General features: G+C 37.7%; 1 protein-coding gene and 1 pseudogene across 1 annotated transcript; both read left to right on the top strand.

Moving 5' to 3' along the window:
• Positions 1647-23561, top strand: C11H2orf73 (chromosome 11 C2orf73 homolog). Its single transcript, XM_013967722.2, has 4 exons — positions 1647-1942; positions 8892-9045; positions 21256-21371; positions 23148-23561. Exons 1-4 carry the CDS (start codon positions 1724-1726, stop codon positions 23514-23516), a joined length of 858 nt encoding a protein of 285 aa, XP_013823176.1. The 5' UTR covers positions 1647-1723; the 3' UTR covers positions 23517-23561.
• On the top strand, positions 3878-4404 carry LOC108637141 (annotated as a pseudogene).

The following is a 27560-nucleotide window of genomic DNA, read 5'->3' on the forward strand; positions in this document are numbered from 1 at the left end:
TTCACCAGAAATGTAGACAGTATAGTGGCAAGACGCTTGTCTGGATACTGGGTACATAATGATGAATGAAACCCAGTCATCACCTTCATGGAACTTAATGGCTTGTAAAGGATATTTGTAGTGCTTACTAGAACAAGTAAACAAAAATAGGTACATAAATGATAAATCGTCATTTGTGTTATGAAAGAAATGAACAAAGTACTAAAACAGAGAATACATGGTGTGGGAAGGGGAAGTCTAGGAAAAGCTTCTGGATTCTTTACCCACTGAGCCACTAGGGAAACCCAAAAGCTTCTGAGGAGATGAGGTTTCAGCTGGAGACCTAAATGGTAATGAGTCAGGAGCTGTGCAGGAAGCTGTGGGGTCCAGCAGATGCCCTGAGGGGAGAGGAGACTAGTGTGTTCCAGGAACTGAAGGTAGGTAGTCTGACTGAAGAGATTAGCGGGAGTAGGGTCACACAGGGTCTCAGAGTTACAATAAGGACGAAGTGTTTTATCGTAAATGCAATGGAAAGCCACTGCTGCTGCTGCTGCTAAGTCGCTTCAGCTGTGCCACTGGAGGGTTTTAATTGGAAAACCTGACAAGATAGAAGAGATGGACTTGGCTTTGGTTTGAAGTAAGGTAGGGTCATGGACACCCACTCCAGTACTCTTGCCCGGAAAATCCCATGGGCGGAGGAGCCTGGTAGGCTGCAGTCCGTGGGGTCGCGAAGAGTCAGACGCGACAGAGCAACTTCACTTTCACTTCTCACTTTCAAGCCTTGGAGAAGGAAATGGCAACCCACTCCAGTGTTCTTGCCTGGAGAATCCCAGGGACGGGGAAGCCTGAGGGGCTGCCTTCTATGGGGTCGCATAGAGTCAGACATGACTGAAGTGACTTAGCAGCAGCAGCAGCAGCAGGGCCGTGGACAAAGCTAAACAGAATACTCACTTTCTCCATAAATTTCTAATCTTATTCATTCACCTTCCATGGGTCAGGGCTTTGACTTTTTTCTACATAAAAAGTATCTAAACTCAATATTTTGTTCTTACCTTTATTTTTCAAGTATCTGAAATTTTTTAAAAAGCACCTTTTATAAAGTCTATTACTCATTTGAAAGGATAAACAACTTTATAAACTATTCCTTTAAAATATTTTTATTGATAACATTAGAAAAAAATCAATAATTTTTATTTTTATTCCAGGGTAGTCATTAGAAGCAAAAAATGATGAGATTGAATTAGCTGTCCTGATGTCTGCATAGTGGTCTCTTCCTGAAAAGATAAATAATAGTGCTCATTTGATAGCTTTTGTAAGTCTGCTAGGTGAGCCTTTAAAATTAAATAGATGGCTTTGTCATCTTGTCCAGATGACTAAATTTACTACATAACTAACTTAAAGAAGATGAATTAAAATTAGCATGTGACATAGGCAACTGAATAAATACTGTAAACATGATTTGTAAGAATGATCAAATCACTACTCTTTCTTTACTCCAAGCAAATGTCTGAACACTGCATCGGTATAACAGTAATAAAGAATCACGATTAAAACAAATATATCTTTATCTTTTATATGATTTCAAATGAGAGGATACCTTCTCAAATTTTAATTGCACCATCCCCCAATATTTATTAATAAAGCCTAAATTGTCTTGATACCCGAAATATATTTAAATCTTATTTTATATGATTATCAATCAGCACTGAAATGTTCACTGGAATAAAGGATATACTATTTAATTATGTTTTTCAGACAGCATAAAATAGAAGATGTTGGTATACTGTATGTAACTGAAAAAGAAGAATTCAAACATGAAAAAAAACCTGGAAAAAGTATTCAACATTCAAAACCATGTGTTGGGAGAGGACGTGTATATTATGCTAAATTCATTAACACAAATGTAAGAACATGCAATGAACCAGTTCCCTACATAGATGTCAAAAAAGAGCCAGAAAATCAGGTTGGATTGATGTTCATTACATACAAATATAGATTTAGATTCAGAAATGTTTTGCAGGATCATTTTGTCACAGACTAGTTAGAGGGTGTGACATATCTCAGACTAATCCTTTGTATAATCCAATAGTTAAAAGCAGTAATCTGGAACAATACTCACAGATAATGTTTGCATGCAAACAATGTGTGTGTTTGTATAGAAGGAATCCAAAATAATTGTTTTTCTCAACTGGATCAGATTATAGTCACTCAGCAGTGCTTAGGGAGAGGAGGGGCTATTGAAGAAATCTCTTCTAAAATACTGTATTTGTGACAGATATTATAAAAATTTCCATGATACTCAGTAATTCAAATACTTTCTATAAAAAATAGCTACCGATTATTGAAAGTGTGCAACATGCTAGGAATGAGCTAAGAGTTTCATGTAAACTATATCCATTAATCTGGACAACTATTTCTAGGAGAAACTATTGGAAATAGTTTAGTGATGACATGCTCTAATACAGTAAATTAACATAACCTGAGATGACATAGTAAGCAAATGTTACAGTCACATTTCCGACCCAGGACTCTCAGTTTAGCTGAATCACACTTTCATTCACTATTATATTAAATATAGTCCATTATCTTTTTTTTAGAATCAGGTTTGTTGAGGTTTATTGTATTAATTTCCTGTGTTGCTGTTAATGATTACCACAAACTTAAAACCATAGCTTAAAGCAACACAAAGTTATTCTCAACAGTTCTGAAGCTCAAAAGTCCACAGTCAATCTCATTGGCCACCGGCAGAGCTGGTTCCTTCACCAGGCTCTAAAGAAGAATCCACTTCCTTGTCTTTCCCACCTTCTAGAGGTTGCTGCATTCCTTGGCTCACAGACCCCTCTTTAAAGCCAACAACATAGCATCTTCAAATCTCTGACTGACTTCCCTGCCTCATTCTTCTATAGACCCTTGTGATTATACTGGCATCCTTAGAAAAAAATAATCTGGATAATCTCCCCTTTCCAAGATCGTCTGTCGTAGCCGCCAAGTCCCTTTGCCATGTAAGGTTAGGTGTGCCTAGTCATGTCCAACTCTTTGTGACCCCATGGACTGTAGCCCACCAGGCTCCTCTGTCCATGGAATTTTCCAGGCAAGAACACTGCAGTGGGTTGCCATTTCCTACTCCAGGGAAGGTTAGGTATAGTTCCGATTTAACTTAACATTTAAATGGAGATTGCTTTTTGTGAGCTCTGTTTACACAGATAACATCAACTATTCATGTCATGAAACAGCACACCACAGCCCTGTGTGTAAATGTGAAATAAATAAATAAGATAAATAGATAAATAAATAAAGTTTACCTTGGTTTTTAAAAATTAACTGGTTTATAGTAATAATGGCTTTAAAATGAATAAAGAAAATAAAGTTACTTAAATATTTAAATTGACATATATCTGTTATGTATTTTTTTAAGAAAATGTCTTTTGCATATAAGATTGGTTGATTTTACTTATTTGCAAGATTTTTAAATTAAATAATCAATTATATAGTTCTACATAGGGACATCAAATTGGTGATATTAGAAAAAGTAAAAACAAGTTTCAGCTCTGTTAGTTCCAATGAAAACTAATTTGGTTGTCTTATATTTTAAAATATTGGTAAATATTGATATTTCAAAGACAATTATACTAGGTCAGTGTTTTACAAATTGTATTTTTTGGAGCACTAACCTTTGGCTTTGTGCTCAACAAAATAAAGCTTCAAAGTCAAATATGCTGTGGAAAAGCTGTATTTTTATATACCCTTCTGAGAGCTTCACAATTCACATCAGTAGATAAAGGTTCTGAGAAATCCTGTGGTAAACTTGTTTAACTTGCTTATCTTAGTATTTGTCAAATCTATTTAACTATGGAAACTTCTTTTATATAATACTTATTAACATGCTGCAGAACTAGTATTCCACAGAACACAATTCAAGGTTAACTGTTGCCTTTTCCTGAAAATGGTGCCGAAGGCAAAGAAGGAAGCCCCTGCCCCTCTCAAAGCTGAAACCAAAGCAAAGGCCAAGAAAGCAGTGTTGAAAGGCGTCCACAGCCACAAACAAAAGATCTGGAGGTCACCCACCTTCCAATGGCCCAAACACTGCGGCTCAGGAGGCAGCCCAAATATCCTTGGACGAGCGCCCCTAGGAGAAACAAAGCTGACCACTATGCCATCATGAGATTCCCCTTCACCACAAGTCAGCCGTGAAGAAAATAGAGACAGCAACACACTGGTGTTCACTGTGGCTGTCAAGGCCACCCAGCACCAAACTAAACAGGCTGTGAAGAAGCTTTATGACATTGACATGGCTAAGGACAACACCCTAAGCAGGCCTGATGGAGAGAAGAAGGTGCATGTTTGACTGGCTCCTGACTATGCTGCTTTGGATGTTGCCAACAAAATTGGGATCATTTAAACGGAGTCCAGCTGGCTAATTCCAAATATAAAAGTTTTCACTACTTAAAAAAAAAAAAAAAGAGTAACTGTTATTGAGCAAAGTATGAATTGCTTAAAAAGGTATTTTTCAGCATTCTTTCTGATCCACAACAAAATACAGAGGAATGTGGATACAATGTAACTCTAGTGTTTGCCATAACACAAATTTTTTAAAGCCACGGAGGTCTACTAAAAAACATATGATTATCTATGTGTAAATTGTTGTCAAAAGTCTGTATTTCCCTAGGAATCCCTACAATATAATGTTATGTTCCACAGACAGCACCCCCATCACCACACCCCCATCATCACCAGCAGTCATCTTGGCCAGGCTGCTCTAGAGCTTGGCTTACCACCTCTAACATTCTCTTAACTAGTTTCTCCAGGATATCCCACTTGCTTTCACTATATCCCCCCAGGATTCTCCCTTAGATTCTCAAAGAATGGAAATAATTTTACTGATGCATTTTTGAAGATATTGGGATGACAGAAGTATAATACAGAAATGGCCTCACAGTGGTTTCCAAGTGTAGCCAAGAGGCCTGCAGTACAACGGCTCTTGGGCATTCCAGGAGCCTGCGTCATAGTGAGTCTTGTCATTAGGAATCTCCAGGTACCTTCCTACCATGGAGCCCCAGTGCTGGTCATCCTGGGGCAGGGACCCTGTGCTGGAAGGGAGGACTTCGTCCTCTGGGTCCAAAGTTTGGGGAACAACTTTTTCTTTAGGCAAAACTCCCTCTACAGTCTGCAGGACTGTGGTCTGACCCCCAAAATCTAGACAGAGCAATTACAGAGCGGGCCTTTTCCAGTCTCCTTTATCATAAATAACTCCACATCAGCCCCTCGCAATCCAGTGTAAGTGACTGTACACAGAGTGGTAAAGTTTTATCCTTAGTCCTCCCCTTCAGCGTGAGGTAAAGGAAAAAAAGTAAGCCTCCACCTTTACCTTTAATCTTTATAATCTGAGCAAATGCTTGGACCAAAAGGGCATGCACAAGTATCTGGGTGCATACTCGCTTTCAGTCTTCTAGGAAGGAACCAGACTTTGGGGGCATAGGGCAAACTATTCAGAAATAGAAAAGATAAAAAAAAGTTTTTGAACTGTAGGATTTCATTCTCCTGAAGTGAGGATTCATCCAATTGATGACAGTAATCAGAACACTCACCAACTCCAAGGGTCTTAAAATCATCAACCACAACAGGAAAAATTGCTCATTGTTTTCCTTATATGTATCTGTAAAACCAGAGAGACCATTTTGGTAAAATTCTAAATTCAAGTTTTCTTGAAAGGTGAACAATCTCTGCTTTAAGGCTAGCGTTTGCACTATACTCTGGTTTAAGGGAAAAAACTGAAGTCTACCAGACATAGTGGTTCACTCGTTCCAGAGTCACTTCTCCAGTAACTTGGATGTTAGCAAAATAAATTTTTAAAACCTTGTCATATGGCTTCCCTGTTGGTCCAGTGGTTGGGAATCTGCTTGCCAGGGTGGGAGACACAGGTTTGATCCCTGGTCTGGGAAGATCCCACATACCGTGGAGCAACAAAGCCTGGGTGCCACAACGAGAGAAGCCACCACCACCTATTGAAACTAGAGAGTAGCTCTCAACTCATTCACAACTAGAGAAAGCCCAAACACAACAATGAAGAACCAGCATAGCAATGAAGAATCAGCACAGCCAAAAAAAAATAAAAATAATAATAATCTTTAAAAAAGCCTTATCATAGAAGATCTTTCTCAAGATATTTACTTATAGCCTCTTTTTATTTTTGAAATAATTTAAATAACTTGGTGTTTGTCTGGCTTTGCCTTCCACAGCAGATTTGTGATAGCAGTGCAGCACAGAAATGAGAGGCTCACACCAATAGATGGGGGCAGCATCGGGTGCAGCTCTGCTACCTGGTAGAGATACACCTTGGAGAAGTTACTTCATCTGCCACCAGTTTTCTCATCTGTACAGTGTGTGTACATATCTGGTAGAACTGGTACACACCTCAACACCTTGTGTCGAGAATAAGGGAGAGAAGGCCTAGGCCCTGGGACATAAGCACCACAGTAATCACAGAGTAGAGAAGAGCAAGAAGCAGGCACTCTGACAACAGTAAGGCGAAACTATTTTGAGCCAGAGTTAGAAGATGCCATCTGTGTAGTGATCTGTTCTACAATTCCTAGGATCTACATCAAGTAGTCTTTTTTGCAATTCACTTTTAAGTTCATTCTGAAAAATGAGGCATTAGCCGGTTTTTCCTACTCCAAAATTCTTTGATTTGTGCAAACATTCATTTCTACCTCTGGTTACAGGTTGTTACTGGCCCTCATTACCAGTTGCAAAGGGAGGTCTAACTCTTTTCAACTGTGCAGGGCTTAGTTCATGCACATGGTCTTTGGTCCATGTCCATCTTATCTTTTTTTTTATTTTAATCGTTTGGGGGCTTCTCCGGTGGCTCAGTGGTAAAGAATCTGCCAGCCAATGCAGGAGACACAGGTTCAATCCTTGATCTGGCAAGATCCCATATGCCACTGAGCAACTAAGCCCGTGCACCACAACTACTGAGCCTGTGCTCTAGAGCCCAGGAACTGCAACAGCTGAACCCATGTTCTGCAGCTGCTGAACCTCATGAGTAGGGAAACCTCTCTAGAGCCCGTGCTCCACAACAAGAGAAGCCTCCACAATGAGGAGCCAGTGCACGGCAACTAGAGAGTAGCCCCTGCTTGCTGAGACTAAAGAAAAGCCAGCAGCAATGAAGACCCAGCACAGTCGAAAATAAATAAATAGATAATTGACTTTTTGGCCATGCCAAACAGCATGTGGGATCTTAGTTCCCCAACCAGGGAGCAAACCCTTGCCCCCGACATTGGCAGTGTGAAATTTCAACCCCTGGACCACCAGGGAAGTCCCCATCCCATCTTTTCAGTTTGAAGATAATTTCTCTTAAGGAAGAACCTCGGATTGAATGGCTCTGACTTCAGCTCTAAACAAGGCACACTTTGAATTCTAAGCCTTTCCGAGATTTCTTGCTATAATAGATTTCTTTCCCCAGAATACCCTACTTTTCCTTCCTTTGGTATTTTCATAACTTTCTGCTATCTAAGCTTCTTGACAATCTCCTGACAAGATGACTCCATTAGAGTATGTTTTCTTTGAATCTACTACTGTGCACCTTTTTATACATACAGGTCTCTTTGGAAATTAGCTCAGTTGAAAGCTAACTCCCTAATATAGCCATATAGGTTTCTCTAGATGTCTCCTTCTTTTTTAAATCAATGCAGTTTCAATTGTATTTTCAGAATTTAACTTACTAGAATTTCATATTTATCGCCCTTGAATCATATTTTAAAGTCTCTGACTGTGCAATAACAGTTGATTTTTTTTAAAGGATGATCTCTTTCTTTAAAGCCCCGGGTAGCTGTTTGAATATACCCAAGGTTACTCTCCAGGCAGTGTTCTTGCCTGGAGAATCCCAGGGGCAGGGGAGCCTGGTGGGCTGCCATCTCTGGGGTCGCACAGAGTCGGACACAACTGAAGCGACTTAGCAGCAGCAGCAGCAGCAGCAGCAAGGTTACTCTCATTCTCTAATATCCAAGAACTCTGAGGTATCACAGTTCCCTTTTCCCAAGGTCCTCTTCTACCTGATCAACCAGATGAAAAATTTTTTAGGCAGTTCTAAGACAAGTAACAATTCACCTCACTGCTTTCTCAGCTTCTAAAAGATCAAATTGTCAAATGGGCTAATGTAGACTCTTCATTTGCTTCATACTTAGGTCATGTTTTATTATGAAAAATTCAGTAACACTGGAGATATTTCTGCTTAGAACAAAATTTTTCAAACTGAGTCATTAGTGAGTTATAAATCCATGTGGACTGCAACCAGCTTTATGAAATGAAAATAAAAAAGTAATATAATAGAAAAATAGCCAAGTGCACTGCATGTCGTAAAAATAAGTATTGTTTTGTGAAACCTCTAGTTATATGTGAATGTATGCAGTGGGTACTCTTGCATGACATAAAATGTATTTTGTGGTAGGGGTCATGGACTAAAAACTTTAAAAAACCATCATCTTAGATGATAATACATTATTTGTATTGCTGAAAGGAAAATAACAGAATGTAAATTTTAGGTTAAATCATGTTTACTATATGTTAATACATAGGCATACATGTGTACATATATATATAACTATAGTACAAAACATAGAAACATAACTATTCTGTTGATTTTTACCACTCCATCTGTGGATAGAAGGTAGTTTAAGAACTTAGCAGCTGTATTTTAGCTAAAAGTACATGATAATGCATTTTTAGATGCCTTTTAAGAAATATAGCCTTTGTGAAAATATTCAATACGTTTATTCCTAGATTTCAGAACTGTATTTTAGTACTAGAAAAGCCAGTAGCTTGTTGAATCAAATTACTAAACATTCACAGACATTAAACAGCACATGAAAATAACTTATAATGTCCAATTTTATGTTTCCATTTTCCTTCTCATGAAGGGTGACTGGTGGCCACATAGTAAAGGACTGGAAAATCCATTCCAACCACCTTATGACACTAAGAGCACCCAGAGGAGTGACTTTAAGAAGCCAACATGCCCATTGGTTTCTCCAGTCAAATACAGCAAGTTGCAAAAGCCTTCTTACGGAATAGGTAAGGTTAGCATGTCGCCATGTCTCAAGTTACTGCTATCAAATTAAGATGTATTAGATGTGCTTTTACCTCCTGGGAAAAACTAGTCCTCTACAGGAGTTGAAAATATATATGCGGCAAGTGCAGCCCTTGACAAGTTTGTTTCTCATCCCTTCCTGGTGGACAATTTAGCTCTAAACATGTTTAATATAACATAATAAAAATTGTAATAATCATTGATAACACTAGCCTCCAAGTCAGAAATATAGTGGCATTCTGCACATTACTGCCAGCAAACTTTTAAAACTGTAACTGTTAAAATAGGAGGCAACTCTAACAAGCAGTATTTCTCAAAAAATACACTGAGGGACACTAGTTTTTATGATGTTTATAGATACTGCTCAAAAAAAAAAAACAGGGAAAAACTGAATTTATATAGTGAAACAGTTTTTTTCTTACTACAGAACTCTTAAAACCCTTATTCTAAGCATAAGCATAATGAGTTTCCAAGAAGAGGAATGAAGTATGCTATGTTTGAATGTAAAAGACAACTTCATCCTTTGCAGAAGATCATCTACATGACTGGTATCTCACAAATAATTTAGGAAATACTGTTCTATACACTATTCATAGAGTTTGAGATCTAAAATTTGTTTTACCTGATGGCATCATTATCATATCTAAATCTTTCACACTTACTCAATTTGTTTCTATTTCTTAACCCAGTCCTACCCATCTCTGCCACAGAAGTAGGATTTTTTTAGTAAGCCTTTTTTTTTGGCCCACATTTACTAACTTACTTTTACCATAATGAGAAATTATTTCTATTTTTCTAAGCCAACTAAAAAAGTCTAGGTCAATTGACTCTACTGGTGAAATGAAGTAAAACATGGCTCCCTCCTCCCGCAAATGACTACCAAAAAAAAAAAAAAAATCACTTGAGTTCTTTCACTTAGGTGAATTGTATTTGATCAATGACACTAATATCAATACATGTTTAGAGATAACAGTGCTTCACATTTTTAAGGCTGAGTGGTGGTTTACCATGGTCTGGTAAGAGCCTATAAAGAAAGAACCATTTTTGTTAGCTCTTGTCCTGAATGTGAATCTTCATCAGTATTAATTAACTAGAATACTTCCAATAAAACACTGCAGTTTATGTATGTTTAAGGGTTTATTTGGGAATACAATTTTTAATAATTCTCTTTTTTGACCCCATGACTGCATTAGTAGCCCGCCAGGCTCCTCTGTCCGTGGGATTTCCCAAGCAAGAATACTGGAGTGGGTTGCCATTTCCTTCTCCATTTAGCAAGTCTTCAAGCAGACATCAAGCTTGCCAGGAGAAGTATCAATAACCTCAGATATGCAGATGACACCACCCTTATGGCAGAAAGTGAAGAAGAACTAAAGAGCCTCTTGATGAAAGTGAAAGAGGAGAGTGAAAAAGTTGGTTTAAAATTCAACAGTCAAAAAAGATCATGGTATCTGGCCCATCACTTCATGGCAAATAGATGGGAAAATAATGGAAACAGTGACAGACTTTATTTTCTTGGGCTCCAAAATCACTGCAGATAGTTACTGCAGCCACAAAATTAAAAGATGCTTGCTCCTTGGAAGAAAAGCTAGGACAAATCTAAACAGCGTGTTAAAAAGCAGAGACATTACTTTGCTGATAAAGGTATGTATAGTCAAAACTATGGTTTTTCTAGTAGTCATGGATGGATGTGGAATTTAGGCCATAAAGAAGGCTAAGTGCCAAAGAATTCATGCTTTTGTACTATGGTGTTGGAGAAATCTCCTGAGAATCCCTTGGACAGCAAGGAGATCAAACCAGTCAATCCTAAAGTTCATCAACCCTCAATATTCATTGGAAGGACTGATGCTGAAGCTGAAGCTCCAATACCCTGGCCTGCTGTGAAGAGCCAACTCACTGGAAAAGACCCTGATACTGGGAAAGACTGAAGGCAGGAGATGGGGACGACAAAGGATGAAATGGTTGGATGGCATCACCAACTCAATGGACATGAGTTTGAGCAAACTCGGGGAGATGGAGAAGGTCAAGGGAGTCTGGTGTGCTGCAGTCCATGGGGTGGCAAAGAATCAGAAATGACTGAGTGACTTAACAACAAATAGAAGTGCAGGATCAAGTCCAAACAAAAATGTATTTATCGAGTACCCTCTCTGTTCTCACCCTATACAAAAGTTCACAAGATAAATATCAAACTTTCTGAACACAACAGTAAGCAGTGAAGGATTGCTTTCAATAGTCCCTCAGTTGTAGCCTTCTGGCCTCAGTGATTGGCCAGTCTAGTTAAGAATACAAAAGGCAGCTAGACTGAAGGTCGGATATTAGAAAATAGTCATATTTGACATCATTTCTACCTCAAGAAGGGCAATACATTGGGAGGACCAGCCATGAGATAATCTATAACAATGGTGTCTCTTTTAGGAATGTAATAAAGTTTTCACTTCTAATTCAAGATGGTAGACTGAGCAGAAACATCTAAATCTCCTGCCTCCCACAACCCTACTACATGATACCAAAGCAGGCAACCCACAAAAGACCCATAAAATGAGAAGAAGGGAAGGAAGAGCTTTCTGACATATGAGAAGGAATGGAAGACTGCTGATGGATAAAAGACAGCAAAGAAGCAATAATCTAGAATATATGGAAGGAGACGCAACAAAGGAGAGCCAATCTGCCTGAAAAAAAACAGAAGTGTCTGAAGGCTCAGTCAGGAGACAAAGCAAAATGGAAAGTGTGGAGGGAGAATTAGAGGGTTACTTAAATAACTTCTCCAAGTCATGAGCACTCTACCCTCTCCCCACATTGGCTGCTAGAGTCCAGTGTCTCAGCCAGATGTCAACTACCACACTAGTTAGTTCAGTATTTCAAACTGGTCTCCTCTCCTATTCTTAACTTATGAAGGGACAACCAAAGATTAGAATTATGCCAAATTATATATATTTTTTAGTTTGGAGCATAAAGTCAAGAAAATATCACAGAGCATAAAAAAAAAAGACAAAAACCTTAGAAAATATGAGAGAATAAAAACAAAATAGAGAATCATTCTTGGAGTTCCAACTCTTCTGGAGCTCCAGAAAAGAGTAAATGTAAAAGAGAGACAATTATCCACACATAACATTTATTGAAAGTGAAAGTGTTGGCCTCTCAATCGTGTCCCCAGGTCTCCTGCACTGCGGGCAGATTCTTTATAATCTGAGCCACCAGGGAAGCCCTAAACATTTATTAAGCATATACTATCTGCCAGGTACTTTATGAAACTTCTAAATGTTAACTCTTTCAATTCTCACAGCAACATTATGGAATATAATATTAATAGTATAGGTGACACTAGTGGTAAAGAATCCGTCTCCCAATGCAGTTCAATCCCTGGGTTGGGAAGATCCTTTGGAGTAGGAAATGGCAACTCACTCCAGTACTCTTGCCTGGAAAATTCCATGGGCAGAGGAGCCTGTAGGCTACAGTCCATGAGGGTCATAGAGATTTGGACACGACTGAGTGACTGAGCACAATACTATTAATACTCTCATTTTTCAGATAAGAAACCAGAGTTTAAGAGTTTTAAAAAATAATTCCCCCAAGACTACACAGCAAATAACTGGTGTCTGAACTCACTCTGACTCTAGTACCTGTAAAAATAACCAGTAATTGGACTTCCCTGGCAGTCCAGTGGTTAAGATTCTGCACTTCCACTGCAAGAGACACAGGTTAGATTCCTCGTTGGGGAACTATAAGATCCCATATGCCATGCAGCAAATATTAAAATTAAAAATAACCAGTATTCTACACAGCCTCTAAAATAATAATAATTTCCCAATTAAAAGAAAGCCACTGAAAGAGTCCACTGAGTACTTCAAAATATGAAGGGGAAAAAAAAGAGACGCACCTACACATCACTATGAAACTGTAAAACAACAATTATAAAAAGATTCTAAAAGTTTCCATTAAAAGAAAACCAAGTCACCACCTAAAGAATAAGTGTATGGAATTAAGCAACACCGCTGGAAGAGCACAATGGAGTTAATGTCTTCAAAGATCTCAGGGGAAATCATTTTTAACCTAGCAAAGAGGATTCTATTTGACATTTACACTAGAACCTTTTTTAACCCCTAGTGACACCAGGCATTGGATCAAATGAGAAAGAAATGTAGTACTAGCACAGTATTTGGTCATTAAATGAACAAATTCATATGATTGTTAATATATTGTAAATACTATATAGTAGTTTTCAACTTTTAGCATCACTCTATAGACACAACATAGAAATTTTTAAAGCTTCCCTGGTGGCTCAGACTGGAAAGAATCTGCCTGCAGTGCAGGAGACCCAGCTTCAATACCTGGGTTGGGAAGATCTCCTGGAGAAGGGAATGGCAACCCACTCCAGTATTCTTGCCTGGAGAATTCCATGGGCAGAGGAGCCTAGCAGGCCACAGTCCATGGGGTCACAAAGAGTAGGACACAACTAAGCGACTAACACAAACACACAGATCAGGCACTACCTACTTGGTCTCCTGAAAGTCATGTTTGTTTCAGAACCAAGTACACAGGCGAAAACTGGTTCTGAAAAGAGCATTCTCTACCTCCTTGGTCTGAGTTATATACTCCTTCTCTAAATCCCCATACCATGATATCAGGACCAGCAGGAGATAAAGTAGGTAGATCTGGCAGGTCAAATAGGATCATGTAGACCACAGCAAAGAATTTGAAATTTATTCTACAAACAATGAGAAATAACTGGAGGCTCTAAATGGGGAGAGTGATATCATTTATGTTTTTAAAAGATCCTTCCAAGGATCTGAGTTGGTTTTTAAGTAGTTTTTTCTATAAAACATTCAAAGTTGAATGCTTTAGTAAAGACTTGCTAAAAGGTCATTCACTAACTTAAAAATGCTAATTAAGAGTGGGTAAAATAACTGTAAAAGAAGAGAGAGCACAAATTTTTAAAATTTTGAAGGACGCTGTAACTCATTTTCCTTCAAAAGCTTCCTTAAGTTTCCATTCTGTGTTAAAGAAACAAACTGAAAAGGATGCATCAGGGTGTGGTTTGCGCAAGAAGTACAAAGTGAAATTCCAAACAGACACTTCCTCAAAGAAAATGCCTTTGCACTTCAATAAAATTTTGGTAAATGGACTGCTTAAAATATCTAGACATGTTTCATCATTGACTGTGATTCTTTGCCAGTTACTGACTTTTTTGTGAGCAAACCAGTCGGTCCCAATACTTTCTCTGAAAGTAGCTGTTTCTTCTCTGGTTCAAGAAGGGACGTGGTGGAAGACAACACAGAGAGACAGGCTTTGTTCTAGGATGAACAAGCAGGACCTGGCCATTTCATAAAGGAACAACCATAATCACTGTTTATAGGTCTGTCAGTTTTCTCAAAGAGGAATCCTCCAAGCTCTGCCTGGAGTAGGGGAGAGAAAATCTGGGAATCCCTCAGGCAATCTTCAGGTTACAGGTTCACCTTGCACCACTTTGCATGCTCCTGGCCTCAGAAGCATTTGATGCCAAAAGCATGAACTAGATTGATTTTCACCCCACCTCCTCCTCCACAAGCACTTAGCTTCCAGTTTTCTGGGATCTACTCAAGTCAATTGCCACTTATCCATCTGCTTCCCAACTTCCAAATTTGTTAGCATCTTTGCTCATATTTAGTTCTCTTTTGTTTCCTTAAGGCTTTAAGACATTTTAATTTCTTTACTATCACTGTACTATCTTTTTCCTCTTTCTGTCTCTTCCTCTCTCTCTTGTTCTTTTATTGGTATTTCTCATTGCCAAGATCATTACTATATTCCAGGTCCTACCACTATGCCCAGACTCAACAATTATTTATTAAGTTAAATGATAATTCATATTATTCAGTAGATTATTTAAAGTCATAATATAACTTAAACTAATAACACACAACATAAACCTGCAATTTATTCAGTTTAGATGGTGTTTGGATACTAGATGAGAATGATTTTATTTTATATAACATTTTAAAATGTATATACAAACCAGTCTGTATATGTCAGATTTTTAATGTATATATACGTGTACATATATATGCATACAGACAGAAAACGTGTATATAAACATGCGTTACTAACAAAAGTCACCTCATAGTTATTCTTTTCCATCAGCCCACTTAATTACGCCTGGCTTTTGGCATTTTAGTAATGTCATCTTGTGCTGATAATGAAAGTGCCCTTTATGTCTTGTACCACCACACAATTTCCTGGCTGCCATCCATGGTCAGTTTAACAAATGGCTATACTCCATCATATCTGAGTCGCTGTAGAAGTAAGTGTTCACTTTTGGTTTTATATAATAAAACTTTATAAATTGGAAAAGCTGATCTAGTTTATAAGGGAGGTATTTCTAATTTAAATGAAATTTTGACTGGTTATAAATTACTTGATATTTTAACATTCTTACAAATTCAGATACAGTGCTAAAAATATTTTTCTAAAATAGGTTTTAGTTTGTGTTGCTTCTTTTGTATCAGGGTATGACAATGATTTCTTGCTATAATTGTATTCAAGTTTCTTATTTTTTCCTGTATTTTGAAAATCTGTGCTGTTGTTTTTACATTAATAATCTTTTTTTTAAGATGAAAATAAATCCTACTTTGAAGAATGGGGTTTCTAATAGAAAAATTATACTGAGGAACGCTTTCTTAAGTAGATACAAACAAAAAGTTAAGGGCATTTTTCAAAGTAAAAACTGCTAAGTTCCCATTAATATGAGGAGCAAGTTGTGTGCTTGAACAAATCCTGCCTTTGTTGATAAAATATAGATGGCTAGACACCAACTTGTTTGGAAAATTCCTATTTTAATTAGAAGTTTCCAAGAAACAGAGAGTGGATTTCAAATATTTTTCATAGACTTTGCCTTACTTTTGGAAGGCTCATCTAACAAGGCTTCTTTTAAGTAATTATTTTGGGTCCAATTTGAATTCTTAAGTAACCGCTAAGAACTTGAATATCTTCTTTGATGTTTTCCCACTTAGATGATCTTCACTACTGTGAGCTTCCTTTAAAATCTCATATATTTGCATAAATGAATATGGTAGTTATGTCTACTTTTAATAATGTCTGAGTAAGGAACGTCTTTCTGTAATACTCTAGATTGCCTTCCTTGCCCCTTTATTAGTCTCCATGAAGATATTTTTTAAGTTACTACTTTTAAGTTTCTGGGAGGTCCTATATAAAAGATGATTTAATTAACTTCCTTCTGAAGTCTTTCTGGCTGTTATCTGCCTAACAAGTCACTCCAACATTTAGTTGCTTAAAACAACAATTATTTTATTTGCTCATGATTCTGCAATCTGGGCTGTGCTCAGCTGGGCAGTTCTTTGGCTGGTCTTATCGGTGGGCACTTGAGTGGCTTAATTTAGTTGACAGGTCGTCTGAGGACGGAACTCAGCTAGGATGCTGGAATGATTGGGCCTCTCCTTCTGCATTTGGTCTCTGAATGTGGTTTCTCTAGCAGGGTAGATGGACTTCTTACATGGCAGTTCAGGGCTCTTAAGAACGCAGTGTTTTCTTAAACATTATCCTGGAACTGGCATGATATTGCTTCTGCCTCCAATTGACTGAAGTTAATCACAATGCCAGTTCACATTCACAGAGGGACTGTGCAAGGATGTGAATACTGGAAGGCCTGATTCTTTGGGGCCATCAGTGTAACACACTAGCTCAATGTCTTTAAATAGTTCTTTCCATTAGAATTTAGGAATGGCCAACTCGTGACCTCTCTTTGTCTGAAACTGTGTAAACTAAATTGCCCTCACTCTTTAATGAATGAAAGTATAGCTGGATATAGAATTCTAGATCCACAGTTACTTAGCTTTTATAGCAGGAAGGCATTATTCCACTGTCATCTGAATTCTATTGTTACGTCAAGTGTGCAAGTAAGCCAGTTGTTAATCCTTTGAAGGGCTCATGTTTCGGTAGATCTTTTTTATGTTTTAAGGGAGTCTTTGTATACAGAAAGAGCTTATAGTTACTTATGATTTAAATTAATATTCTAGTTTTAACATTATAAATTTAAAGATATTTCTTTCCTTAAGCCTTTAGTTTTTAAATACAATAGTAGATAGTAACTTTCACTTATTCTTTGATATTTAAACTCAAGTTGAACATAAACCTTAGGCGCGTAAGGGTTTAAACATAAACCCTTCTTGATTTATTTCTATTCTTGAGTTCTTCCTCTAGAAATTTTTTGAAGTGATCTGTTTTACAGGAAAATATTCTGAGGCCTTCTTTGCCTCCGAATATTTTTTATTCTGGCTTCATAATTAAATGACAGTTTGGCTGAATAAAGAAAATCCAGGTTTAAAGATTTTTCTCTTTAATATTTAAAAAATATTAATGTTATCATATGTCCAATGTTGTTGTTATTAAGTTTGATATAAATCTGCTTATTTACTCTTTTGTAGGTAAGCTACCTCTCCTCTTTGAAAACATTTAAAATTTTTTCTTTGTCTCACATGACTTTAAGTTTCTCTATAAAATGTCTAAGATAAGTTTTTTTTCTTTATCTACCATGCAGGATTTGGAGGAGCGTGAGCCAAATGAGAGACCTGGGGTGCAAAATGTAAGGACGCACTCGCTCCCAGCATTGTGCAAGTGCCTCCTTAAATTTGCATCCCACGGGCCTCACCTGCTCCATCTTACTTCTGACCCTGCTACCTGTTTGGTAATCTGTGACCCCTTTCACTCTGAGGCCTCTGGATTTTAATTCTAATATATTTATCATCCTTAAACATTTCATTCTCTGTCTTCTAGATTTCCTGAATTCTAGTATTAGTATTTCTATCATCCATGTCTCTTAGCTTTTTAATTTTATTCTTTTAACCTTTCCAGATGTCTTCTAGGAGAGCATCTCAGTCTGACTTTCTAGTTCATAAATGTTATTTATCTCATCATTTCCATTTCAACTATTAATTTTTCATTTCTAATATTTTACATGATTCTTTTTTATGTTCTCATTCTTGCTTTATTATTAATACCTTCTATATCTTTGAGGATATTTGTTATGCTTATTCTATTCTTGGTGCATAGGTTCTAATAATTCTCCTTCACATACATGTTTTAAATTTTGTTGTCTTTCTTTTACAGTGTCTCTCTAGTTTAACTTTAGGTCATATTCCACAAGGGGAATTATCAACCTCTATGAGGGCAAGACTAAAGACCAGGGCTTGGACTGTGTGCCTCCCAGTGAATTTAAGGCAAGAAGATGAAGGTCAGGCTGGGCCAGCTGTGAGTCAGGCCCCACAAAACCAGTTTTGACCATCTCTATTTTTTGTCCCTACTGAGACCAATCCTCTAGTCAGGGCTCCACTCCTTTCTCCTTTAAACTCCTGAAAAGAGGCATCACTGAGAGAAAGCTCTTGATGTTTTTAATCCACCAGCACTGACAGTTGCTAGGGGAATGCTGGAGGAGGAAATGCCCAAGGGGGCCGCATGAGTCCATTTTCATCAGCTTCTTACCCTGGAGGGATTTCTGTACTGTTTCGATGATGTCACTAGGTCGACAACAGATGGCTAGACTGTTGCTGCCAGTTTCTGCTGCCTTCAGGCAAACAATGATCTTCCTAAGGCAAGGAAGGGGAAAGTCAAGAGCGGATCTGAAAAGCTCTCAACCTATTCTCCACTGGCTATTTCGGATCTCCTATCCTCCAGCCCAAGCTGCCACCAACCCTTCATACTGGTTTACTAAACTCTTTAGTTTTCTCACAGTCTTTTGATAGTTCATTGGATTCATGCTTGATGGTTTCCTTTTTGTCAGGATATGAAAGAGCTCTCCTGCAGCCTAACTTGGAAATCCCTTTCTAATTTGGTCCATCATCCTGGAGACATTATAGACACTGTCTTTAATCCTCACAGCTCTGAAAGGGAAGTATTATTATCCTCATTTTAGAGACAGAAGTGATTTGTCCAAAGTGACACAGGTGGGATATGTGGGAGAGCTGGAATTTGAAAACACGTCTATCTTTTCCCAAAGCCCATGCTTTGGATACTCCATTGACTCCACCTAATTAATGCCTCAAATTAGAAGAGCTTCATTTTATTCACAAAGTTATCAGACTATGTTCCTGGAAACATTAACATTCTGTGAGCTGTACCGTGACATTTACCCTAAAACTGACAAGTCTTTTCCAAATTGGTAGAAAAATATGTTATGGTTGGAATTTTCTCAGTTTAGTGGTTGTCCACAAATTTTTGGCACCTGCTGTCTTTTGTGTGATAGCAAATCCTAAAGGAAAGGTAATGATTAGGTAGAAAATGAGTTTTGAGTATCTGATCTCAGAAATCAAGGAAATGTTATCAATTAGCTTTTTTTCCTGGTAGCTGGAAAAGAATGCCATCTCATATCATGTAATATATAAATGTTTGAATGCTTCATTCCTGCTAGTAAAATTAGTTTATATTAATGTTTGACTATTGAACTGAATTTGTGAATACTTAATAAATGTAAATTTACTAACATTTTCCCTTTTTATATGCACTCCCTAATTTTAAAGGCATTTTTTAAATTAAATTTTATTTTCAATAGTGAATACATGCATATGGTACAAAATTCGAATGGTACAATAGGACAAAGAGTGAAAGTGAATCCACCTTTCTCCACCTCCATCCTCCAGTCCGCTAACTCCATCCCCCTGCAGCAACCACTGTTATCAGTTTCTTGTTATCACTCGATAGATATGGTAGTGATATGTATGTAATTACCTTATGTATGTCTTTTCTATAAAAAGGAGAAATTTTTATTTATTTTTAAAATTAATTTATTTATTTTAATTGGAGGCTAATTACAATATTGTAGTGGGTTTTCCCATACATTGACATGAATCAGCCACGGGTGTACATCTGTTTCCCATCCTGAACACCCCTCCCTCCTCCCTCCCCATCCCATCCCTCAGGGTCATCCCAGTGCACCAGCCCTGAGCACCCTGTCTCATGCATCAAACCTGGATTGGCGATCTGTTTCACATATGATGATATACATGTTTCAATGCTATTCTATAAAAAGGAGAAAGTTTTAATTTTTTCCTTGACAGAATTTTATGTCACTAAACTGGGTGTTACTCTGACTGCTTATATAACATTGTGTGCTAAAAGCAGAAATAAAGTGAGTTTTAAAAATTAAAAAGTTTTAACATTGAGAGTCCAATATAATAAACCCCTGCATAGATAGCTATTACCCACATTAAAAGATTAATTTAAAGTGATTTTTAGAGAGCTTAATACTCTTGCAAATTTTCAGAGCCTCTGTTAATGGGAAATGAAAAGAATTATGTGTTTAATTCTAGGTGCAGCAGCCCTGGAATCTTCCAGTTGATCTGTCAATGCAATCTGAGAGCAACTTGTGCATGAGTTTCTCAAAACCTTTCTAGTAGTAAAAAAAAAAAAAAAAAAAACCTGACAAATAAATTGTACTTATGCTTTTCCTAGCACTTTGGTTGGTATATGTGCAAGAAGCAGATCTAACAGTAGGTTTTTAAAAGCCATCAAAGCTATGGTTTTTCCAGTAGTCATGTATCGATGTCAGAGTCGGACTATAAAAAAAGCTGAGCACCAAAGAATTGATGCTTTTAAACTGTGGTGTTGGAGAAAACTCTTGAGCGTCCCTTGGACTGCAAGGAGATCAAACCAGTTAATCCTAAAGGAAGTCAGTCCTGAATATTCATTGGAAGGATTGATGCTGAAGCTGAAACTCCAACAATACTTTGGCCACCTGATGTGAAGAGCTTACTCACTGGAAAAGGCCCTTACGGTGGGAAAGACTGAAGGCAAGAGGAGAAGGGACAACAAAGGATGAGATGGTTGGATGGCATCACCAACTCGAGACATGAGTTTGAGCAAGCTCCGGGAGTTAGTAATGGACAGGGAAGCCTGGTGTGCTGCAGTCCATGGGGTTGCAGAGTTGGACACAACTGAGGGACTAAACTAAACTGAATTGCATTAATATTAGCTTTTTAAATTACTAGCAATTCCACATGTGGGGCTAATTTGGTTGTTTTGGTTTGGTTCTTCTCATAGAGAAAGAATGATAAATCTATCATAGTATTATTTAGACGTGTTTAGGTAACCTTGCATACTTAAAACAATTTAGTTTCATTCACATTTTTTATAAAACAAAATATTATAAATACTTATGTTTCCATATACAAATCTAACTTGTATCCTGACCTTCAGAAAATCTTTTTCCCCCTTAGTTCCACTTGTCTCTCCCGACGCATCAGCAGAACTTCAAAGGAACTTTAGAGAGCGCATCTCTTTTATACATCAATATGATGCCAGGAAAACACCCAATGAGCCCATTCGGGGAAAGGTGAGACAGTATTTAGAATCAATGATTTAATACTTTATGATGGTGGATAGATTTATGCTAGAACTCCAAGCTTTTTCAAGTCACAATCATCTTTCTCAAAGTTGATTTAAACAAACTAACATGGTTATTAGGAGGATAAAAATCTTAAACACATGTCATAATCAAAACTAAAGAATGATATCATCATTTTGGATCACAGTATTTGGAATTTGGTTCAAATTAGTAAAATCATTCACTTAGCATAAAGCAAGTTCCAAATAGGAAAAGGAGTATGTCAAGGCTGTATACTGTCACCCTGATTATTTAACTAATATGCAGAGTACTTCATGAGAAACGCTGGGCTGGAAGAAGCACAAACTGGAATCAAGATTGCCGGGAGAAATATCAATAGTCTCAGATATGCAGATGACACCACCCTTATGCCAGAAAGTGAAGAGGAACTAAAAAGTCTCTTGATGAAAGTGAAAGAGGAGAGTGAAAAAGTTGGCTTAAAGCTCAACATTCAGAAAACAAAGATCATGGCATCTGGTCCCATCACTTCATGGGAAATAGATGGGGAAACAGTGGAAACAGTGAGAGACTTTATTTTTGGGGGCTCCAAACTCACTGCAGATGGTGACTGCAGCCATGAAATTAAAAGATGCTTACTCCTTTGAAGGAAAGTTATGACCAACCTAGATAGCATATTCAAAAGCAGAAATATTACTTTGCCAACAAAGGTCCATCTAGTCAAGGCTATGGTTTTTCCAGTGGTTGTGTATGGATGTGAGAGTTGGACTGTGAAGAAAGCTGAGCACCGAAGAATTAATGCTTTTGGACTGTGGTATTGGAGAAGACTCTTGAGAGTCCCTTGGACTGCAAGGAGATCCAACCAGTCCATTCTAAAGGAGATGAGTCCTGGGTGTTCATTGGAAGGACTGATGCTGAGGCTGAAACTCCAATCCTTTGGCCACCTGATGCAAAGAACTGACTCATTGGAAAAGACCCTGATGCTGGGAGGAATTGGGGGCAGGAGGATAAGGGGACGACTGGATGAAATGGTTGGATGGCATCACCGACTCGATGTACATGAGTTTGGGTGAACTCTGGGATGGGAGTTGGTGATGGACAGGGAGGCCTGGCGTGCTGCGATTCATGGGGTTGCAAAGAGTCGGACATGACTGAACAACTGAACTGAACTGAACGCAAAGCAGTTTGATAAATTTCTGTATATATGTAGCAGGGGGATGCATATCAGGTTTATAAATTTAAACAATGATGTAACAGCCAATTGCTGGATTTTTTTTTTTTTACCAACTACAGATGTTTGTTTTCATATTTCACGATGGCTAACAATAACATTTCACAACTATTAGCTGTTGGAACTAATAGATGTTTGCGATGCAATCATAAATCCTTAGGTCTTTAAACTGCAGTTTCTACTGTTTCCATAGCAACCCAAAGAGCAAGAAAGGAAACTTGATATGAATAGTCTCATACAATCCAAATGACAGAAAAATTGAGAATGAGAGATAATGAGATGCTCCTCTGACTTTGCTTTTCCTTTCCTGTTCATTTTCTGGTGCACCTTTGTTCATACTTTGTTTGAATGGTTCACGGATAATAATTAAGCTGCTGCAGTCTACAGTTTCAGACTAAGGTGACAGCTAATGAACAGGCAGAGAAGTAAGAGCCTGTTTCAACCAGGACTTGAGCTAATACATGAACTCAGGTCACAGCTGCATCTTCCAGCAACTTGTGTGCCCTGGTTAACATCAACTTTGTTTTCCTTTCCAGAGACATGGAGTTTTTGTGCAGACAGAGATAAAACCAGGGAGTAGGCCAACAGTTCCTGAGAGAACAGAGGTATTACTGAATGCTTCAGGGTCACGCTCATCAGAACAGTCCAAAAAAACAGAGAAAGGAAACTCAGCGGAAAGCACAATGATCTCACCCGGTCTCTGCCGACAAAATTCCCAGGAGTTGTTAGAGACTAAAACTCACTTATCAGAAACAGACATCAGAGTGGCAGCCAATGCCTCCCCCATAAGGCCTGAGAAAAGGGAGAAGACTGAAAAAGTCTTTCAAATAGCCGTGGTAAATGCTCTTCTCACCAGGCATGATCCTTTAAGTCCACCAATAAAAAGTCAAGACAAATCAGGATAAATTACCTTCTTTAGAAAAAAAAAAAAACCTTGGAACATAGAGAAATTTCAGAATCATCATACAGGCCCTCAAGTTTGTTTTTTCTTTGATCAATAACCTCAAAAATTATAATTTATATAAAATGGGAAGATGAAAAAGGGATAATAAAAATACACCAAAAATTCAAGTGTGGTCTTCAATGAGTGATCGACATAAGACATATTTCTATGTCATAGTTATAAATATAACAACTTTGTTTTGTACAACAATGGATGTAATTAACAACTATAAGAGGCCCTGTTAGATAGTCGTTAATCATGGCTTTAGAATCAAACTGGGGTTGAAATTTTGGCTCCAGCACATATAAGCGATGTGATCTTGGATAAATTACTTAAACTCTCTAGAATTCAGTTTCCTCATCCATAAAATTAGGATAATAGCAACTTCATAAGGATATTAAGCATGAGATCATGCACACTAATCAGTGATCAATGTAACCATCATCACTATTACTATAAATAAAATTTAAATTTAAGGATAACATTCTCCCATATACTTGAATTTTCCTCCTTATTCTAAAATTGTGAACCCTTTTATGCACAGTTAAGAGTGAGAAAACTAAAAACATTCCTTCCAGTACAAGATACACAAACATACCCACTTAATTCAAAGACATGAGTACCTAGAACATCAAAAAATTTCCTAAACTGATTTCTATTTTACTTAAATTATTTCTAGCACTAACTCACTCTTTGCCTTTTTGGCTCAGTTTGGTATGGTTAATTCTTCCAGTTATTCTCTTTGATACATTTTGTGCCAAAAAATGTATCTATTATAAGCTTGTTGTATTGTGTTGCACACAAGTGGAAGTAGGTAAAGTATTCCTCTGATGCCTAAAAGAGTATTTATGTACACAACAACTTTCCAGGGGAACTTATCAGTTGCACTCTATTATCCATAGTACTGGTAAGACTCTAGGTATATTTCTATTCCTTCACTAAAAACATTTTAATAGACTGCAAACAACCAAATGCCATTATTAAATATTTGTGTATTGGGGACTTCTGCTTCTTACAACATGGCAGATTAAACCAAACAGTGAATCCCTTTCATTACAAATACACTGAAATGCTGAATAAAATGGAACAATAAAATTCATAGCCCAGCTCACAAAACAGAGAAACCCTTAATTCCAAAATAGAGAACTTGCTTATTTTATGTATCAGTTCCTATCGTGAAGATCTCTCCTTGTCAACACATCTGGACTACCTTATTATTTTTTTTATTGAGGTATAGCTGATTTATAATAAAGCTGGGCTAGTTTCTGGTGTACAGCAAAGTGATTCAGTTATACATACATGTACATATTCCTTTTTCATCTTGGTTTATTACAGGATATTGAATATACTTCCCTGTACCAGAGGACCCTGTCTATTTTATATATAATAATTCATATCTGACAATCCCAAACTCGTAATTTACCCCTACCCAACCCTCTTTTCCCTTTGGTAACCATAAGTTTTTTTTCTGTCAATCTGTTTCTGTTTTGTAAATAAGTTCATTTGTAGACTACCTCATTATTTTAACATGCTTTGGTGTGTTGGGGAAAGGAATGGAGGTTGTTAGAAGATTTGGAGAGAGGTCTTAAAGGCTATGGACTTGAAAAAAAATTTGTTAAAGTACACACAAATAGGAAAAGGAGTACGTCAAGGCTGTATATTGTCACCCTGCTTATTTAACTTCTATGCAGAGTACATCATGAGAAACGCTGGACTGGAAGAAACACAAGCTGGAATCAACATTGCCGGGAGAAATATCAAGAACCTCAGATATGCAGATGACACCACCCTTATGCCAGAAAGTGAAGAGGATCTAAAAACCCTCTTGATGAAGGTGAAAGAGGAGAGTGAAAAAGTTGGCTTAAAGCTCAACATTCAGAAAACGAAGATCACGGCATCCAGTCCCATCACTTCATGGGAAATAGATGGGGAAACAGTGGAAACAGTGTCAGACTTTATTTTTGGGGGCTCCAAAATCACTGCAGATGGTGATTGCAGCCATGAAATTAAAAGACGCTTACTCCTTGGAAGGAAAGTTATGACCAACCTAGATAGTATATTCAAAAGCAGAGACATTACTTTGCCAACTAAGGTCCGTCTAGTCAAGGCTATGGTTTTTCCTGTGGTGATGTATGGATGTGAGAGTTGGACGGTGAAGAAGGTTGAGAGCCGAAGAACTGATGCTTTTGAACTGTGGTGCTGGAGAAGACTCTTGAGAGTCTCTTGGACTGCAAGGAGATCCACCCAGTCCATTCTGAAGGAGACCAGCCCTGGGATTTCTTTGGAAGGAATGATGCTAAAGCTGAAAGTCCAGTACTTTGGCCACCTCATGCGAAGAGTTGACTCATTGGAAAAGACTCTGATGCTGGGAGGGATTGGGGGCAGGAGGAGAAGGGGACGACCGAGGATGAGATGGCTGGATGGCATCACGGACTCGATGGATGTGAGTCTGAGTGAACTCCGGGAGATGGTGATGAACAGGGAGGCCTGGTGTGCTGCATTTCATGGGGTCGCAAAGAGTCAGACATGACTGAGCGACTGAACTGAACTGAATACACTATTTAAAGAAAAGAAAAGGCTTTGGACTTGAATTTTAATTCACATTGGAACAGAATTGGAACCTTATACCCTCCAAAGTAGAGAGCTGGAACTGAAATTTGCATAAAGCTAGAACTCTGGAATAGCTGGTGTCTCGTTACAAAACAGACAAAGAATTCCAATATTTAACTATTTTTATGAGATTTAGCCCAAATCAGTGGCTCAGACAGTAAAGAACCTGCCTGCCATGCAGGAGCGGGAGACCTGGGTTCAATCCCTGGGTCGAGAAAATCCCCTGGAGAAGGGAATGGCAACCCACTCCAGTATTCTTTCCTATAAAATCCCATGATGGAGGAGCCTGACGGGCCCCAACCATGGGGCTCCAAAAGAGTTGGATATGACTGAGTGACTCACACACACATGAGATTTAGTATGCAGTGATAAAGGTATATCATCAGTCTGCCATCTTGAGTCAATCTTTAATTTTCTTTAAGTAAATCATTTGTAAACTTAGTACTTTAATTATGAGTAGACCACAGATACTCTGAGATAGACCTCGCAGTTGACTGATAATCACTGAGCATTGCTACAGTCCTTCTGCCTTAGACAACATGCTTTAGTGAAGGATAGAGGGTCTGGATCCAGTTAGTGGACTACTGCCATAGGCTAGGTCTGTCATTTTCAATATTTTCAAGTATGAGGACATCTTTTCTGCATTATATAAAGGTTTTATGTTTCCGTACAAAATAGTAATTGGACTTTCAGTATCCATTGTTTGAATAAACAATAACAAAATGCAATGATGACTTTCAGGTTCAATTCTGTTTCTAACTGCTAAGAGTCTCTCCACAATGAATTCTACAGTCTATTAAACTTATAACTGCCTGTCAGTGTAAGTGCTGCTCTTAAATTTTGCCAGAATATTTGAATGTTTCCATGTAGTTCCCTTATTAGGTATTTTCATAGAATGATAGCTTTTACCAGGAAATAGGTAAAAGTTGTTTCATTAATGGGGGTCACAGAGAGTTGGACACAGCTCAGCAACTAAACAACAATAACAAATCAAACAAACCATAATTCTTCACATAATATTTTAAAACCTTCTTAATGAATGTGTTAATGGTTTCAATCCCTGACACTGCTATTAATAATACCATAAATTTACATTATTGTGATTTAAGCTTTAATATATTTTTTAGTCTAATATCTCATTTGATCCTTATAAAACTTCTATGAAGCAGGCAAATAATACTATGTCAAATTTACAGCTAATCATAGGTTCAGAGAATTTAAGTAATTTCCCCAAGTCTGCAATTACCAAGCAACAGAGCGAGGACCTGAATCTAATCCCAATACTCTTGTCCATTAATTCCAAAATGTCAACCACAGGGCAATGCTGGCTCATCACAAATGAGTAAACAAAGACAGTATAAGAAGCATCAAAGCAAATAATTTCAACACTTTTATT

The sequence above is a fragment of the Capra hircus genome, chromosome 11 (genome assembly GCF_001704415.2).
Source record: "Capra hircus breed San Clemente chromosome 11, ASM170441v1, whole genome shotgun sequence".
NCBI classification, from domain to species: domain Eukaryota; kingdom Metazoa; phylum Chordata; class Mammalia; order Artiodactyla; family Bovidae; genus Capra; species Capra hircus.

What these genes read in the sequence shown, in the direction of transcription:
- C11H2orf73 (XM_013967722.2), top strand. Translation starts at nt 1,724, where the DNA reads ATGTTTTTCAGACAGCATAAAATAGAAGATGTTGGTATACTGTATGTA. An exon ending in AAAAAGAGCCAGAAAATCAG is followed by an intron (nt 1,943 to 8,891) that starts GTTGGATTGATG and finishes CTTCTCATGAAG; the next exon opens with GGTGACTGGTGGCCACATAG. An exon ending in AAAGCCTTCTTACGGAATAG is followed by an intron (nt 9,046 to 21,255) that starts GTAAGGTTAGCA and finishes TTTCCCCCTTAG; the next exon opens with TTCCACTTGTCTCTCCCGAC.